We start from the raw sequence: 19,330 nt of genomic DNA, 5'->3' as shown, positions 1-19,330 counted from the left end.
ACTCAAAAAACAAATTTCAAACATCCCAAAACTCGCCCGAGTCAGGCCGAGTCAAGCCGAGTCAGGCCGAGTCAAGCCCGAGTTTTGGCAAACCGAGTTTGCCTTGCCAGGTTGACTCGCTGGAGGGGCGAGCCGAGCCGAGTCAACGAGTTGACTCGGCGAGTTTTAAAATATTGGTTGATGGTATCTTGAGTAGAGTTTGTAGTGCTTCTGATAGTTGAGCAAGAGAAAAAGACTCCTTCCCTTTGATAGTTTTCTCCTTCTTTTGAGTAGCTTATTTAACGGAGGCAACCTTATTTTTAGGTGCTTCATTCAACTTAGGGCAATTAGGTCTTATATGACCCGGTTCTTGCAATGATGGCAAATGGCTTTTCTATAGTTGCCATTATAATTATTTTGCCTTCCAAAGTGTGGAGGCTTATAGGCTTTCACATGGTTGTCGGGTTTAGATACGGCCAAAACGTCATCTTCTCCTTTAATCATGCCAAGACGAGTTTCTTCTTGGCATATTTCAGCTATGGCATCTTCCAAGGGAAGAGGCTTAGATCTATGAAGAAGGGAAAATCTAACTTGTTCATATTCGGGCCTAAGCCCATGTAGAAATTGGAAAAAGTGTTCTTTTTCCATTTGTCCTCTTCTTAGTTCCACATCCACACTAGAAACCCACTTTGGTTCTAGTAAAGATAGTTCATCCCATAAGGGTCCAAGAGTGCTAAAGTAATCCCTTACACTCATTTCTCCTTGCTTGATAGTCCGGATTTTTTCTTGGAGGAAGAATTGACGAGCAAGGTCTTTTTGAGTAAACATACCTTTCATAAAGAACCATGCTTCATTAGTCATCCGAAATTTAGCAATGTTGGCGCAAATTTTGAGCTCCACATTGTTCATGAACCAAGCAAGAATTTTCGCATGCTTACTTTCCCAATCTTCCACTTTAGATTGGTGATCTTCAATGGCCTTCATGCGGCATTTCCTTCAAGAGCTTTTTCTTGATCACCATCCATCTTGGTGAGTTGGAGTTGTGGTTTAGGAATGGTGCCCATAATGTATCCCCAAAGTTTTTTACCTTTGAGGTTGTTCTCCATAGCGGCGGCCCACATCATGTAGTTGGAGCCATTAAGCTTGAAGGAGAGATCAATCTTTTGTTCCCCTTCCATTTAATCTCTCACAAGAAGACAAACAAAGAGAGATACAAAAAGAAAAAAAACAATATATAACTATTCAACTAGCTATATTAAGAATCAAGAGCATACACAAGGCTCTGATACCATGTAATGAGATATGCGGAAAAACAAAGAGTGCGATAAGCACTTACAACATCCACCAATGGACAAACAAAAGGGATAACAACCAAATCCACAAAGAGACAACACAACATAAAAATATAAATGTCTCTTATTGAAAAGAGAGAGAGCTCTCAAGAGTGAAGAATACAAGAGGGGTTCACCCCTATATATACACAAAAAAAAGGAGAGTGAGGGATGGCCTTATGGCCTTAAAAGAAGAGCCACATAGGGGGCTCCCCATGGAGTCGTTGGGGGCCCCATCGACTCCATGGTGGGGCCCCTTATGTGAGTAAAAAAACAAAAAGAAAAAAGAAAAATAAAGTGCAAAAATAAATACAAAAGAAAGAAAAGAAAGGGAAAATAACAAGTACCCCTATCGGGTACTTGTGAAAAGACTAAAATACCCCTATTGGGTATATTAGACAATATATATATATAAACATATATATATTACATGTATTTTAACAGTTATGTCATGAATGTGGAGGAGAAACTGAAAAGGAGGTAGGAACATAGGACATCCCGTAGTGATCAGTCCAGTCAACCCAAGTCGAGTTTCCCAACCAGGGAAGCGAGCTCCCCTAGGAAAGAGGACTCAAAGTCCACCCTTGGAGTCGACCCTAGCAAACCCGATCAGTCTGGACCCGTGTACCATACCAGATCCAAAGGTAAGCCCAGTGAGTCCATCGTTCGATGTTTTAGGTGTCAAGAGTTAGGTCATATTGCGTCCAAGTGTCCCACCATGAGTAAGAACACCCATCTAGCAGAGGGCATTGTTGAGTCTGCGTCCGATAGTGATAACGAGGGTGAGTCACATGCTGAGGGAAATGAAGAGATGAAAGTCGTAGAGTTCGATGGCAGCCTTGAAAATTTGTTAACCATCCGTTATGTTTTGACCACATCCCGAGAGTCGACCCCGACAAAATGGTTGCGGAATAATATTTTTAGAACCCGGTGCAATTGTGAAGGGCGCACATGTAATGTTATCATTGATACCGGAGCATGTGAGAATATGGTGTCTGAGAGTATCGTGTCCACCTTGAACTTGAAAACGAAAAAATTGTCCCAACCCTATAAAATCACATGGTTCAAGAAAGGGAACGAGGTACCCATCACCCTACGTTGCCTAGTTCGATTCTCCACAGGGGAGCATTACCACGATGAAGTGTGGTGTGATGTGGCCCCTATGAGTGCGTGTCACATCCTTTTGGGATGCCCCTGGCAATTTGACCGTAAGACCATCCATGATGGTCGTAGGAACACGTACACATTTGTCTTTGAGGGTCATAAGATAGTTCTTCTTCCCACCAAGGAGACCGGGTTTCCCCGGCTCACGGGCCTAGTAGACCAATCTTTCCTCCTTGAGCTTCCCGGAAATTGGCACCTTTCTCTGACATTTAATATGTATGATCTAAATGCTTATTGTGAGGACAAGTCGTCAGAGCCGACTTCTTCCCAACCAGGGGAGAATGATGCAGAGCAAGATGAACTCGGGTCCATACAGCGTGACCCAAGCAGGGGCCCGGATTTACACTCTGGGGATCGGACCCAGGCAACGGATCCAACCCAGATATTGGTTCCCAAACATGGGGAAGAGATCTCGCTGCGTACCAATTCCAGACGAGCACAGAGGGTACGGGACGGACGACTCCAGATCTAGCAGCACACCGGAGTGGTATCGGGTCCGGGGCCGGACCCGATACCCGGATCCAACCAAAACCTTTAAAAAACCCTCTACGGTTGCGTGCGCAGAACGGAGAATAGAAAAATCGTTGCAACTTTGCCTTTCGTTGTTTTCCCTTTTGTTCCTTTTCTAGCAGACTTTTGCCTTTGATTATTCTTTTTTTTCTGTTGCTTTCATTGTTGCTTTTCACGCCCTGTCAGTTCTTGCATTTCCAATTATTCATCATTGTTTAGTGGAAGTTCCATTGAAAATAAAAAAAAGAAACAATACAACACCACGTTTTGGGTGGTTGTTTTCCTCTTATCACTGCACATCGTACGTTTGTGAGCAGCGTGCCAACCATCTCAGCAAACAGGAGCATTGCAGCCGACCTTCCACACGGCATCAATTGGTAGGTCTGCCCAGTGAAGGCTTCATCGTGCCCTCTCTGCATCAGCCCCCCAAGACAAGTCAAAGTCAAAAAGAAAAAAGAAAGAAAAGACAAAAGAAAAGAAAAAAAAAAGAAATTACATGTGCATATTCGAAATGTGAATATGTGTAAAAATAAAGGAAATACCTAAACTACTCCTACGGCTAATATTGAGAAAAATACCTATTTTATATATATTATAAGTACTATGTATACATATACATATATAGTATATGTATATGTAGTACTTATTATATATATAAAATATGTATTGTATTACAAGATTGAGATACATAATTTAACACTGGCAAGGAGCAGAGGAGGAGGGAAGAGCGTGACAGGGGGCCATCGGTTCCTTGTCGGCCTTCCGGCGCACCACGAGAGAGAGGGAGGGAACGACAGGGGACTGCTGACCCTCCGACGACACAGAGAGAGAGGGGGCCAGGGACGGCATGAGCCACCAACCTCCTGCCAACACCCTGATCGAAAACAGAGGAGAGAGGGAGGGCACGACAGAGGTTGTCGGCCCTCTGTCGGTTCTCCAGTGACCCAACCGAAAAGGAAAATCGAAAGGAGAGGCTTTTTACCTGCGAGGTCACGGCGACAACGACGATTGGGAGGAAGGAGAGGGGATGGCGTTGAGCTCGCAGACGCACGCAGGGGCTGGTGGTGTTCGGGAGTATACCGGTTCTCCTGCGAGTCGAGGGAGACGAGGCAGAGGGAGAGTGATTGAGAGAGAGATGAGGAGGGCGATCGGGAGGGGAGATGAGGCAGAGGAGGGAGGCACAGGCGATGAGCCCCCCCCTGCGATTATTTGAAGGCTCGGGGGATGCCCGATTCAGGAAACCCCTTCTCAAAAGAAGGGGAGGCTGCGGGGGTTTGAAATATGCGAGGGTTTTAACCCTCGCATTCACATGCTAATAACCCTAATGGGTTACGGGTCTGCACCGGATCCAGATCCGACCCGGGTCCGAAAGGATTTTTTTTACGTGGGATTTTACAACAGAAGCTGAGGTTTCTAGATTTGTCTGATTGATCGTGCTTCTCAACTCTCCCTGAAAATACAGGTATGATAGGTTGCTTGCCAAAGATCGACATGAGGGGGTTCTCAGCAACAAGAGTCAGGCAGGGCTTTAGATGGGCCTGAGTCTAGTTCGGGCCAGACCGCGTGGGCTCAATGTCTACTCCTAGATCTTGTTCAATCTTGAATATAAACGCTACGTTTCATGGATACTTCAACTTACACTTGTGTCATGTCCTCATCTGTCTCATTTGCTTCCAGAAGATTCTTGCTGAATAAATTTCTCCAACCGTTGATGCTCGAGTTTTTTTTATATAAATAATATCATATATGCATATATATATGCATATATATATGCATATATATATATATATATATATTATTTGTTTTTGTCGCACCCCCACACCCAAGGTTTTTGAAAGTGCCGCACCCGCACCCATGTGACTTAGGTTGCATGTGTATTTTAAAGAATGAAAACAATGGGATCTAAACATTAAACCGCTTTTTTGAAAGCCATGTACTCTAACCAACTTTACCATATCGTTTTTCACAACATATATTACACAACTTTATATTGCAGTTGTGCAAGATCACCCTAGCCGAGCTAAGCTGAACACCCTCTGCATGTGCTTTTACTCATTTAAGCTAAACAAGCTGCTCATTGCTTGCCAAACCAAGCATATTTGACAAATATGAGCGAGTGTGGTGTGAACCGAACCAACCCAAGCCATGAGCTGCTCACTTCATTTACCAACCCTAGAGAAAACTTTATTAACTTTAAGGGTGGTAGCAGAATGCTGGCATGGCTCATCTTCCAAGCTCATCAATGGGTCATATCATTTCACATCACACCTAATAGAAAGAACCTGTTTTTCTGAATACCAGATTGCACATGGGTTATACCAGACAGAACTCTTCAGATACCAGTACCAATGTGATTTTCACACATGAATAAACTAGCCAATAAAAATTTTTCCATTAATCAAAAAATTCAATGACATGAACTATACAGTATTCTTTACCAGGATCAGGTGATGAACAATACCATTAGACAGCAATAATTCATAAACCAATAAGTCAACCCTTTCATTTCCTAAAAAGGATTATGGACTTATAATATATCTTTCAACTAGAATTTAAGCAATCAATATTCCAAATAAAGTTTGCATTGAATGAGAAAGAACTTAAAGAGATGATACCAACCTGAAAACCCTCCTTGATTGTATCCAACTGTCTAATGGGTTCTGGATTAAGGTGGTACCATCTTTTAGGGGCCCACAGTATAGTGCTATTGAATGCAAATCCTGACATGTCAACATGAAATCTACGAAGTCTCTTGCTTTTTTCATTTGTATGCCACCCAATCACTTGTCTTCCATTGCAAACAGGGCCTTCCAGTATGGCTTTGGCTTTGCTCTGAGCAAGCATGGCAACAGGCCAGGTGCCAAAGCGCCTGCAGTCATAACCACAATTAGGGAAGGCTAACAAAGAAACAACAACAATCTAGATAGCCAACTAATTATTTTTATCATACAAAACAGCAGAGCAACATGTAATGGTTCTATGTGATCAAACAGAAAAAAGCATCACTTCTTGTCAGACAATAGCAGAGCAACATCTTTGGATAATGAAACATGTTCTCATTCTAATGAAAGAAAAGGCCAATATTTGAGTAAGTCAATCCCTAAGCATAGTTGCTGAATGCCTTGGTGACGGGAGTGTTAAAATGTATGCTATTATATACATATATATATATCAAAATATATATGTATATAGTTGTATATTGTCATAACCCCCCAGAGGCATTTTTGTCTTTATATCATATGTACTTAGCACAGTCAACTAGGGACTTTTCTTTCTTTTTATTTTTTACTTTTTTCCTTTTACCTTTTTTACTGTTTTGACCATGGACAAAACTGTCAATATTATAGGACTGTTGGGATCCTCCCAAATGGTCACAAATGTGACCGTTGGGGAGCTCCCAACAGCTCTATTGAGCTCCCCTTTTTGTATAAATAGGGGACCTTCTCCCCTCTTATTTGCATTGTTCTTTAGAGCATTTTATCAATAAAATACATTATTTATTTTATGTTCTCTTGTGTTCACTTGTGCTATTGTGCCTAGGCATCTTGTGACTCTATGTATTTTGCTCATTAGTGGCCTTGTGACTTTATGTATCTTACCCATTAGTGGCTTGTTATTGCGTGTTTAGAGATATCACTTGTGATCCCTCATTTCATTACATGGTATAAGAGCCCATTGAGTTCTCTTGATCTTCGAGGTTTTGCTTTTGGAGTGAAGATCGTGACTAAGGTGTGTTGTCTTCTCTTCCTCTTTACTTCTTTCTTTTCGTCATGAAGTATGAACCAAGAGTAGAGTTCTCCTTCAAACTCAATGGAAGCAACTACTTGGTGTGGGCTTCAGTCATGGAAAATCGTCTTAAAGGAAAGAAACTTTGGAACTTTGTGATGAGTAGTACTCTTGAACTATCATTAAAGCTTATCAAAGTCGAAGGAGGTGTTGAGAAAACTCTTGTTGGAGATGATCGTGATAAAGCCATCAAAAAATATCAAATAAAGGTAGAAGATTAGAAAAGCAACCATGCAAACATTTGGGCATGATTTATGAACAATGTTGATATAAAAATATGTGTCAACATCGCCAAATTTAAAAGAGCCAATGAAGCTTGGTTCATTCTTAAAGGTATGTATACCCAAAAGGATCTTGGTAGACAACATTTTTGTCAAGACAAGATTAGATCTACAAAGCAAAGGGACATGAGTGTTCGAGATTATTTTAGTATTGTCTCTTCTTTGGGATGAATTAGCACTCCTTGAGCCAAAATGGATGACTTTCGAAGATGTTGAGATTAGAAGAGAGCAAATTGATAAGGAACACTTTTTTCAATTCCTTCATGGTCGAAGACCAGAATTTAAACAAGTGAGGTCTTCTCTTCTTCATAGAACTAAGGCTATGTCTCTTGAAGATGCTTTTGCCGAGGTGTGTCAAGAGGAAACCTGCCTTGGCATGACAAATAAGAATGATGATGTCTTGGTCGTTACTAGGACTATAATCCACCCTCACTTTGTAAAACAAAATAACTATAATAGTGGGTATAAGAATGATGATATTTGTCACTATTATAATGAACCGGGACACATTAAGCTTAAAGGCAAGGTTGCTTTCATTAGAGAAATCACTCTTAAGAAAGAAGAGTCAAGCAAAAATAGTGGATATATCAAAGACACGCTTAGCCAAGTATCAGAAGCACTTCAACAAATTCTCAAATCCTCTCTTATTCGGGTGCCGCCATTGCATCGTCTTCATCTCCTCCAAGTATGTGGATTCTTGACTCGGGTGCTTTCTTTTATACGACCCCTCATGAAAATTCTCTCTCCGAAGTTCGCACAAATTTCACTTCATCTTACGTTTCAACGACCAATGAAACTTCCTTAAAAATAAATAGTTTTGAAACTTTTGATTCAAAAAATTCTAAAAAAATTCTTGTTCCAAAAATAAGAGTTGTTTCAAAGTTAAATTAATTTTTTTTTTCATCTTTCAAATTTCTGATCATGGTTGAAAAATTGTTTTCTCATCTAAAGAGTGCACAGTGCAGGATCTCCAGACAAAGAAGCTGATTAAGCAAGGCCATAGGAGAGGCGATATTTACTTTATGGATTTTTTGTCCATTTCACCCAAGTCATTTTGTAATTATGTACAAGACAAAAGTATTGACACTTGGCATAAGAGACTTGGGCATCCTAGTTTTTCGAAGATGTATCTCTTTCTTTTTTTGAAAAATATTTGTAGTAAAATATATATATCTTGTAAAGATTGCATTTTTGAAAAAATAAAAGCTATTTCCTTTTTTAAAAAAACTTTTATTTTTACTCGACCTTTTGAATTAGTGCATTCGGATGTATAGGGTCCTTCACCGGTCATATCAAAAGAAGGTTACTCCTATTATATTATTTTCGTTGATGATTTTGCTAGGTAGACATGGATTTATTTTTTAAATCTTAAATCTGATGTGTTCTCTTTCTTTAAGGAATTTCATTCAATGGTTATAAATCAGTTTTTTAGCAACATATCCATTCTTAGATCAGATTTGGGAGGTGAGTGTTAAAATGTAGTCACTCTTATATATATCCATATATGTATATGTACCTATCTAAGTATATATATATATATATCAAACCCGATAAGGGTATTTATGTAAATTTACATATTTTACGCATATTCTCACTTGAGAATATGATTGTACCATTTTTTTTCTTTTTCTTTTGTTGTATTTTTCTTTTTTTACTTTTTTCTTTTGATGTGACATGAGGGGGCCCTCAATGCACATGTTGGAGCCCCTCCTCCAACGGTTAGATTTCTAACCGTTGGAGGGGCTCCAACGTGTGTATTGGAGCCCCCCATGACTCCAAGATCTTATAAATAGGGGTGATCCCCTTTGTGCACTTGTGAGAGTTCTCTTTTGTGCCTCTACACACTTCGTGTTTCTAGCATTGTGTGTATACACAAAATCTCTTTTTATAGAGATTTTCACATGGTATCAGAGCAAGGTTGCTTAGAGAAAAAAAATCTTGTGGTTCTTCACAATATCAAGTGCCTCGAAAAGTGTGCCTTCAACTTTCTTGTGATTGGCTTGAAGACTTCTCTCCATCCAATATTTAGAAGATTACTATAACAAGATTTGAAATCTCATTGTGGTGTGTTTTATTTTCTCTCATCTTATCTCTCTAATGGGTGAAAAAGACTCCCATTTCTCTCTTGGCTTTAAGCTCAATGGCTCCAATTATCACGTATGGGCCAGAAATATAGAAGCTCATATTAAAGGAAAAGGGCTTTGGGGCTATGTTTAAGGCTCGATTCCAGAACTGGAGCCTAAAATTACTTTAGTTGAAATAGGAGAAATCAAAATTCTTAAGGGAGATGAAAGAACTAAAGCTCTTGAAGAATATAGCAAAAAACATGAGTGAGAAATGAAGAACTTCAAGATTTTGTCATGGATTCTCTCCTCCGTTGAGACTAGAATCAACGCCAATATTATAAAGTTTAAAAAGGCTTCTCAAGCGTGGGAGTACCTTGAGAAGATGTACACTTCTAGAGACTTGTCCCATAAGTATTATCTCCAAAAGAGGGTGCTAACCCTTCTTCAAGGAGAGATGACTATAAGGGAATATTTTGCCGAACTCTCTTCCATTTGGGATAAGTTTGCTATGCTCGAACCTAAGTGGAGTGGAGAAGCCATAAAGCTTCGTCATAAACAATTAGAAGATCGATTTTTCAACTTTTTGAATGGGCTAAGGCCCGAGTTTGAGAAAATTAGATCTTCTCTCCTTTCCTGCTTCACCTCTCTCTCTCTTGAAGACGTCATTACAAAATTAAGTGGAGAGAAAACTCGCATGGGCATTAGCAAGCAAAATCCAAGTGTTCTTGCAATGCCCACAAATCAAGATGAATGTGATGGAGCAAATGTCGTTTCTAGGCCCGGGAACAACTTGAGGACATATAAACCTCCTCATTTTAAAAGCCAAAATCAAGGTGGTCAAGGCGGAAGAAGGGACTATAGCAAAATTGTGTCACTTTTGCAAAGAGCCGGGTCATATCAAACCAGTTTGTCCTAAATGGAAGAAATTACTTGCAATGGCCACCACATCTCAACCACAAAAAGAGGAATCTACAAATGAGCTTTATCTCTAAATCAAATTGTGGAAGCTCTTCATCCTCTTCTTAAGGGAGCTGTTTCCGGTGCCGTCGTGTCTACTCCTCCTCCAGGTAAAACTTCTTGGCTTTTAGATTCTGGTGTTTCATTTCAGATGTCTCCAAACATTTCCACTCTTTCCGAATATTTTGAAAGTTCGTCACCATCTTTTGTTTCAATCGTGGATGACGCTTCTCTTGAAATTAAAGGAATTGAGAATTTTAAAACCCAAAAACTTATTTATTCTTAAAATTAGATTTATACCAAAATTAAATTTGAATTTACTTTCCGTCTCTAACTCTTGGACCTTGGGTGTGACATTCAATTCTCATCTAATAAATGTTTAATACAGGATCACCGGTCCGGGAGGTTGATTGGGGAAGGCTCTAGGAAGGGAGACTTATACTATGTGGACTCTCTTCAAATTCCTAAAATCCTTTTTTGTAATGTGGCCCAATATAAAGACATAAATGTTGGGCACAAAAGACTTGGTCATCCCAATATCACCAAGTTGTTCTATTTGGACTTTGTTAAAAATCTTTGTAAAAGTACTTTCTCTTGTAATGATTGTATTCTTGAAAAAAAATAAGAAGTATGCCCTTTGAAAAAAGATCTATGTTTACCACTAAACCTTTTGAAATTATTCGTTCAGATGTTTGGGAACCGACACCCGTTATATCCAAAGAAAGTTTTGCCTATTATGTGATTTTTGTGGATGATTTTTCACGATTTTGTTGGATATATTTTCTCAAACATAAGCATGAAGTTTTTACATCTTTTAAATCATATCATATGATGATCAAAAATCAATTTAATAGTAATTTAAAGATATTTAGAACCAATTTCGGAGGTGAATATCTATCTAATGAATTTAAGAAATATCTTGAAGACTATGGTATTGTCGATCAAAGATCGTGTCCTAAGACCCCACAACAAAATGGTTTGGCCGAAAGGAAGCATAGGCACATCATTGAAACCACTAGAACCCTTCTTATTTCCCAAAGTATTTCAAAAAAAATTTTGGGCGAAGCGGCTCTTGCTTCCGTTTATCTTATTAATCGTCTTCCATCCAAAAATTTAGATAAAATCTCTCTTTTTGAAACTCTATACGAAAAAGAACCCAATTATAATAGATTGAGAGTTTTTTATTGTAAGTACTTTGTCCTTACAGATAAAAATGATAAACTCTCTCCAAAAGTCATTCCTTGTGCCTTTCTTGGCTATTCCAAAATCCAAAAAGGGTTTTAAGATACTAAGAATGATAAGTTATATGTCTCAAGGAATGTAACATTTTTTAAAAATGATAGTGGTTTTGAAAAGAATGAATCTCATTTAGAAAATGTCGACTATTCCTTCCTTTTTGATCTATTATCTAAAGATGATGATATCTCTAGTGATGATGAATCAATATATAACAGTGACAATGAAGTGGTTGAAATCAACAATAACTCTAACCCTACTACCTCTCAAGAAAAAAATATAACCAGAGACCCTATCACCCATACTCATAGAGAAAGACACACCTTTAGAAGTGCTATTGAGCAATATAGTGAACTTAGCGAATCTATCTCCACACATGATTCAAACCCTAGAAGAACCGAAAAAACTAGAACTCTCTCTAGATTCATATCCTTTGATTCTCTTTCTCCTAAATATCGGGCTTGCTTAAGTGTCATTCACTCATATTTTGAACCAAAATTTTTTGAAGATGAGAAACGATGTATTGAATGGAGAGAAGCCATGGAGAGTGAACTCAAAGCGCTTATAAAAGCAAACACTTGGGAATTTTAAACGCTTCCCCGTGGAAAGAAAATTATAGGATGTCGATGGGTGTTCAAAGTCAAAACCAAGAGTGATGGATCTCTTGAGAGGTATAAAGCTCGTCTAGTAGCTAAAGGGTATAGTCAAGAATACGGGATTGACTATGAAGAAACATTTGCTCCAGTAGCTCGTATGGTTACTGTTAGATGTTTCATCACCATTGCTTCCATTAGAAAATAGAATATTTACTAAATGGATGTCAAAAATGTCTTTCTAAATGGTGATCTTAATAAAGAAGTCTACATGAATGCTCCACCTGGTATGGAAATTCCTAAAAATAAAGTTTTTCATCTTCGTAAAGCTCTTTATGGCTTGAAACAAGCTTCCAAAGCTTGGCATGATAGGTTTAACAATGTAATGATTGAAAATAGCTTCAATTCATGCTATACTGACACTGCACTATTTGTTAAGAAATCTGATGTAGGGATTGTTATATTACTGTTATATGTTGATGATATGTTAATAACAGGTGATGATGCCAAAGGAATCAAGAGCATTAAATTTATCTTGACTTCAAAATTTGAAATGTCAGACTTAGGATTTCTGACATTTTTGAGGAATTGAGGTAGCCTATTCTCACAGAGGTTATTTTTGTCTCAAACAAAACCTACTTGTGAGATTCTTGACAGATCAGAAATCTCAGATGACAAGGTCTATGAAACTCCTGAAATAGTAGGTTCGAAGATGAAGATTGATGATGGGATTCTCCTAAAAGATCCCACACCTTACCGGCAACTGGTTGGATCTTTAACGTATCTCAGCATTACGAGGCTGGATATTTCTCATGCAGTACATGTTGCTAGTCAGTTTCAACATGCACCTACTACAGTTCATATGAGCGTCATTCTCCGCATCATCATATACATAAAGGATACAGTAAACAAGGGAGTATTTATCTCTTCTTCTTCTTAATTGAATTTAATTGCTTATACTAACTCTGATTGGGGAGGTGACCCAAATAACCGTCACTCCACCACTGGTTTTTGTATTTTTTTAAGAGAATCGTTAATTTCTTAGAGATGCAAGAAGCAACAGAAAGTATCGCATTCATCCACCGAAGCTGAGTATAGAGTCATTACATCTACTACCATGGAGATTATTTGGATTCGCAGCTTGTTGAAATATATGAATATTCAAGTTCTAGGGCCCACAAAATTATGTTGTGATAATAAAAGTGCAATCTACATTGCCAAAAATCACGTATTTCATGAGCGCACGAAGCATATCGAGATGGACTGCCACTATGTTCGTGAAGAATATTTAAGAAGAACCATTGAACTTCCTTATGTTACATCAGAATATCAACTGGCAGACTTCTTCACCAAGACGTTGTGCTCTCCAAGATTTAACTTTCTTCTTGGCAAACTTTCGGTTGTGACACCCTAAGTTTGAGGGGGGGTGTTAAAATGTAGTCACTCTCTTATATATAATACATATCTATATATGTACCTATCTAAGTATATATATAAATATATATATACACATATATATCTACATATACATATCTATATATGTACCTATCTAAGTATATATATAAATATATATCTCAAACCCGATAAGGGTATTTATGTAAATTCACATATTTTACGCATATTCTCACTTGAGAATATGATTGTATAATCTTTTTCTTTTTCTTTTTCTTTTTCTTTTTCTTTTTCTTTTTCTTTTTTTACTTTTTTTATCTTTTTCTTTTGATTTGATGTGACATGAGGGGCCCCTCAATGCACATGTTGGAGCCCCCTCCAACGGTTAGATTTCTAACAGTTGGAGGGGCTCCAACGTGTGGATTGGAGCCCCCTCGTGACTCCAAGATCTTATAAATAGGGGTGATCCGCGTTAGTTTTTTCTATGCTTTTGTAAAGCCCCTTTTGGGACCCAATATATTGAAGTTGATATTTTTTATGTTTTTGTGCATGTGTATTTGTGCCTTTGTGCACTTGTGAGAGTTTTCCTTTGTGCCTTTGTGCCTTTGTGCACACTTCGTGTTTCTAGCATTGTGTGTATACACAAAATCTCCTTTTATAGAGATTTTCACAGTGAGTACATGTCAAATGATTTCAAAGCTACTTGAAACAAAATGAAATTTGTCATCAAAGAGTCCTAAAACTCCGCAACAAAATGGGTTAGCGGAAAGAAAACATAGACATATAATAGAAACCATTAGGACTCTTTTGATTTCAAGGGGCATTCCCAAAAAATTTTAGGCCAAAGTCGTTTTAACCTCAACCTACTTAATAAATAGAACTCTTTTATCTTTGTTACAAAATGTCTTTCCATTTGAACAACTTTTTAAAATGACTCGATTTTAAAAGACTAAAAATCTTTGGTTGTAAGTGTTATGTGCTTGCCCATAAAAATGATAAACTATCTCCCAAAGCCATTGAATGTGTTTTCTTGGGCCATAATGAAAATAAAAAAGGGTATCGATGTTTTGATTCAATAAATAATAAGCTCTATGTTTTAAAAGATGTAACCTTTCTTTAAAATGAAAATGGGTTTTATAGCAAAGAACCTAAAAAAGAAATTGATTAATTATTTCTATTTGATCTATTGCCAAGACATGATGAGTCTAACTCTATTAAGTGTTTGATTCTTACTTGGACAATGACTCTAGTATTAATCATCTGATTGTTGATGGAGTTGGTCATCAACATGAAAGTTTGAATGAAAATACATCAAATGATATACATGTATATACTCGATGGGAGGAAGGCAATCACCCATATACTCTTGACAAGTTCTCTCAAAACATATCCTTAGGGAAATCCCAACTTAGGAGAACAAGTCGAATTTCTAGTGCTCCAAATAGATTTGTGTCGTATGACTCGTTCTCTTCAAACTTTAGAGTACGCTTAATAACTCTTCACTCTTATTATGAGTCATCTCATTATAATGATGTCAAACGATACCCTCATTGAATAAAGCAATAAAAATAGAACTTAATTGTAACGCCCCAAAAGTTCGACTTGAGACAAGAAAATTTGAATGAAATTCCCTTTGAAAGTCAGAGTTTGCAGCGAAGTTTTTTAGTGATACAAGAGGTTTTCAATAAAAAGCACAAGTCGATTCTTCTGAGTACGTTAGCCAAAAGATCCAACAAAAACCCATTTCCTAACCGAACCAGACAGTGAACAAAAAGATAGAAAAGATTTTATCGGAAAAAGGTTTAGCTTGTACAAAATACTGGGTCATCCACCCTAAAAACAAAAGTACAAAACCCAAAACAAAATAGCCAAAATGCCAACAAGAAAGGTGAGGCCTTGATCATGTAGCATCGCACTGCCGCCTGTGAGGAGAGTCTACCAATCACCTACACCCATAAAAATGGGGTCAGTCATGTAAAAACGGATAGGTGCGCAAAAAAAAACAAGAAGAACAACAACTAATCTAAAGCATGCTCATATCTAAGCAGATAGAACCTTATGATAGAAACTGGTGCAACAGGCGGAAAGCAAGTGACTAGCCAAGATTGTAGCAAAGCTAACATAAGTATCATCATGAACACATCTAGGCTAATAGTATAGTGATAACAAATCTACCTGTAATCAGTTGCAACGAGGCTAATCATGCATACCTTTTAACTATCACAAGTAGCAAACCAGTAGCAAGGTAAAACGTGTAGTCAAGCTCAAAAGCAAAGAACTGTTGTGACATCACCAAGGTGCAAGATTAGACCCACTCGAGCATCTTGCCTATGAAGGCGCATGATTACTATTTAGTGAATGTTCACAATTATGCTTTATTGCATACCATGAGGTTTATCCACCTCATGCTACTCATCATAGTATCACACAACATCATCGCCAAGGGATGCGACTATGATGATAGCCAAGGGTCACAAGGAGGCACCCAAAACAAGCTTAAACATATAAGCATTCTTGAGAAAAACCTGAGCAACAGAGGCAATGGTATAACCGCAATTTATATGGCGCATGCAAGAAATAAAGTAATAAGAGTGTAAACAAGCAAGTCAAGAACAAAGTCAAGGTGCGTAAAGCGCGGGACAACAGAAAGTAAAGTGCTGAAAAGTAAATAGTCAAGGCACATAAAGCGTGGGGCGACAGAAAGTAAAGTGTTGAAAAGTAAATAACCAAGGCGCATAAAGCGCGGGGCGACAGAAAGTAAAGTGTTGAAAAGTAAATAACCAAGGCGCATAAAGCGCGGGGCGACAGAAAGTAAAGTGCTGAAAGGTAAATAGGACAAGGATCGTGAAACCGCGTCCTTGAGTTAAAAGGCAGAAAATCAAGCCTAAGCACATAAAGTGCGGCGGCGGTAGAAAGGTAAAGTGCGGAAAGATAAAGAGGACAAGGATCGCGAAACCGCGTCCTTGAGTTAAAGAACGTACATATATAACTTATATGTATACGTACCTAATCGTCCTCTTCTTCGATCATCTTTTCTTTATTTTAGTTTTGTTCATTTAAGGTCCTTTTACGCAACTTTCCCCTACCTTGGGGGGTTGCGAGTTCCCGGACGCCTGCGGGTGTAGGTGCGAATGGTTTTGGGCCATCTGCAAGCGCAAAAAAAGGTTAGCGTGAATGCCAAAGTCAGAAACAGGTCTGACAACACCTGCAACGGTACCGGACCACTAAGACAGGCAGGGAGCTCTGCTCCCTACGAGAAGATAGTGGAGGGAGCAAGACAAAGGGGACAGGGGGAACGGAGCCCCCTGTCGACACAGCAGACGGCAGGGGGCTTCACCCCCCTGCCGGCAACAAAAGAGGGACAGGGGGAACGAAGCCCCCTATCGACACAGCAGATGGCAGGGGGCTCCGCCCCCCCTGCTGGCAACCAGCGAGTGGCAGGGGGAGCGGAGCCCCCTATCGACATAGCAAAACGAGAAGAGACAGGGGGGTTTTACCAGGGAGCTACAGGCGACTACTCAGGTGTCACCGGCAGACGCAGAGGAAAAAGGGTGGCGTCGGGGACGTCGGTCGAGGTCGTCGAAGTGGAAGGTGGAGGCGGTGGGTCGCTGGCGCCCACGCAGCAGAGAAAGGAAGAATGTGGTGACCGGCAGCTTCGGTCGTCGGCGCTCTCTCGAAGGGTGAGATGGCCGGCGACTTCGGTTGCCGGCAACGGTGGTCACGGGGGACGAGAGGAAACGGGAGAGGCAGAGAGGAGAGAGAATGGGCGAGGGCTTTTGCCCCTCGCCCGAGGCGTTTGTGCCTTTTTAAAGGCACAGGCTTCTCGAATAATCGAGAAGCCGGGTCCGAGCTGGGCTCGGATCCGACACAGCTGACCGACTGTGGCACGTGTCTGACACGTGCCTAGCGCGTGTCCGACACGTGTCAGATTCGCTTTTTTTTAAGTGGACTTTACATCCTTCCCTCTTTAAAAAAAAATCGTCCGCGAAATTTTAGTGTAATCGAAGTTAGGAATACAATTCGGGGTATTTCTCCCTGATATCAGCCTCGGGTTCCCAAGTACATTCGTCAATGTCATGCTGTTGCCAATGAACCTTTACAAAAAGTATCATCGTTGATCTCGTCACTCGATCCCGATGATCAACAATCTCTATCAGCTTTTTCTCGAATGTGAGGTCATTGCGAATATCAATGTCATCAAAACAAATGATGTGGGATGGATCGTGGATGTACTTCCTCAGTATGGACACATGAAAGATGTTGTGAATCTGAGCGTATTGAGGGGGTAACGCCACACAATAAGCTGTCTCACCAACCCGTCCTAAAATCTCAAAAGGCCCAACATATCTGGGACTTAACTTTCCCTTCTTTCCGAATCGAAAAACACTCTTTGTCGGAGATACTTTAACAAACACCATATCTCCAGCAGCGAAAGAAAGTTTACGGCGGCGACGATCGGCATAACTCTTCTAAAAAACTCTGCGTTGTACGAAGCCGTTCTTGAATCCGATGTACCTATTGTGTATAGTGTTGAAGCACGATGGGTGAATCAAGCCTTCTCTCACCAACCTCATCCCAGTACATTGGCGCTCGACACGGCCTTCCATACAAGGCTTCGTAAGGAGCCATGCCGATACTAACGTGGTAGCTATTGTTGTATGCAAATTCTACTAAACTGACATGGGAATCTCATTCCCCCGTCCAATCTATCATACAAGCTCGCAGCATGTCTTCTAGAGTCTGTATAGTGCGCTCCGACTGTCCATCAGTCTGAGGATGGAAGGCAGTGCTAAACTTTAGCTTGGTGCCCAACGCCTGCTGAAGTTGTCTCCAAAATCTCAAGGTGAACCTCGGATCACGATCAGATATGATAGAGGTCGGCACACCGTGCAATCGCACGATCTCGCGGATATACAAATCTGCTAGGTTGTCGGCACACCGTGCAATCGCACGATCTCGCGGATATACAAATCTGCTAGGTTGTCCACCGACTGACCTAGACGAAAAGACAAAAAATGCGTTGATTTGGTGAGTCGATCGACAATCATCCAAATCGCGTTGTGCTTTCTCCTTGTCCTAGGCAGACCGACAATGAAATCCATGGTAATATCTTCCCATTTTCATAGCGGGATCTCCATTTGCTGCACGACTTCACCCGGTCGTTGGTGCTCGATCTTGACCTGCTGGCAAGTCAAACATCTTGAAACGAACCCCGCTACCTCACGCTTCATGCCGCTCCACCAGTAATTCCGCTGCAGATCCTTGAACATCTTTATACCCCCAGGATGGATGGTGTACCTGGACCCGTGTGCTTCGGTCAAGATTTCATTCTTCAGGACAGGATCTTTAGGGACCCAAAGACGATCTTTGAACCATATACTACCATCTTCCCTTAGACGGAAAGGAGTATCATCTCGTGTCGCTTTTGCTTTCAACCCTTCGTAGAGTCGATCATCCCTCTGTCCGACAATAATCCTGGCGGACAAATCCGGGTGGAGCACGAGATTTGACAAACGTAACGAGCCTGTTGAGGAAACGAAAGGTTTCCACGAGACAAAGACATCGATCATTTTCCATACAGTAGCTAACGCGCTGACCAAGGCCCTAGAAGATTTGCGGTTGAGGGCATCTGCCACAATGTTCGCCTTTCCCGGGTGGTAGGAGAGAGAGAAATCGTAGTCCTTAAGGAACTTGAGTCATTGTCGCTGACGCATATTTAGTTCCTTCTGAGAGAAAAGGTATTTGAGACTCTAGTGGTAAGTAAGGGCCTCGAACTGCACTCCGTATAAATAATGTCGCCATATCTTCAACGTGAAGGCTATGACGGCTAACTCTAAATCGTGCATCGGATAATTCCTTTCGTGTGGCTTAAGCTGACGAGAGGCATACGCTATCACCCTACCATTTTGCATAAGGACACCACTAAGGCCCGTACCTGAGGCATCAGTGTAAATCATGAATCCTTCCTGACCAGAAGGCAAGGCCAGGATAGGGGCAGTAGTAAGCCGCTCCTTCAAAGAACGAAAACTTGTCTC

At 40.1% G+C, this 19,330-nt stretch overlaps 1 protein-coding gene across 2 annotated transcripts in view; it reads right to left on the bottom strand.

The window, feature by feature from the left end:
• Window positions 1-19,330, bottom strand: part of LOC149848815 (putative beta-1,4-xylosyltransferase IRX9H) — a 66,833-nt gene that overhangs the window by 17,566 nt on the left and 29,937 nt on the right. For both annotated transcript variants that reach the window (XM_089997585.1, XM_089997593.1), the window contains exon 2: window positions 5,604-5,853. In XM_089997585.1, coding sequence (XP_089853711.1) covers window positions 5,604-5,853 — 250 coding nt within the window. The remainder of the gene's footprint in view (window positions 1-5,603; window positions 5,854-19,330) is intronic.

This window comes from Nuphar pumila, chromosome 1 (assembly GCF_984573655.1).
Source record: "Nuphar pumila chromosome 1, dmNupPumi1.hap1.1, whole genome shotgun sequence".
In the NCBI taxonomy this organism is placed as follows: Eukaryota; Viridiplantae; Streptophyta; class Magnoliopsida; order Nymphaeales; family Nymphaeaceae; genus Nuphar; species Nuphar pumila.
The sequence above is the reverse complement of the archived record's forward strand: the minus strand, read 5'-3'. Positions and strand labels throughout refer to the sequence as shown.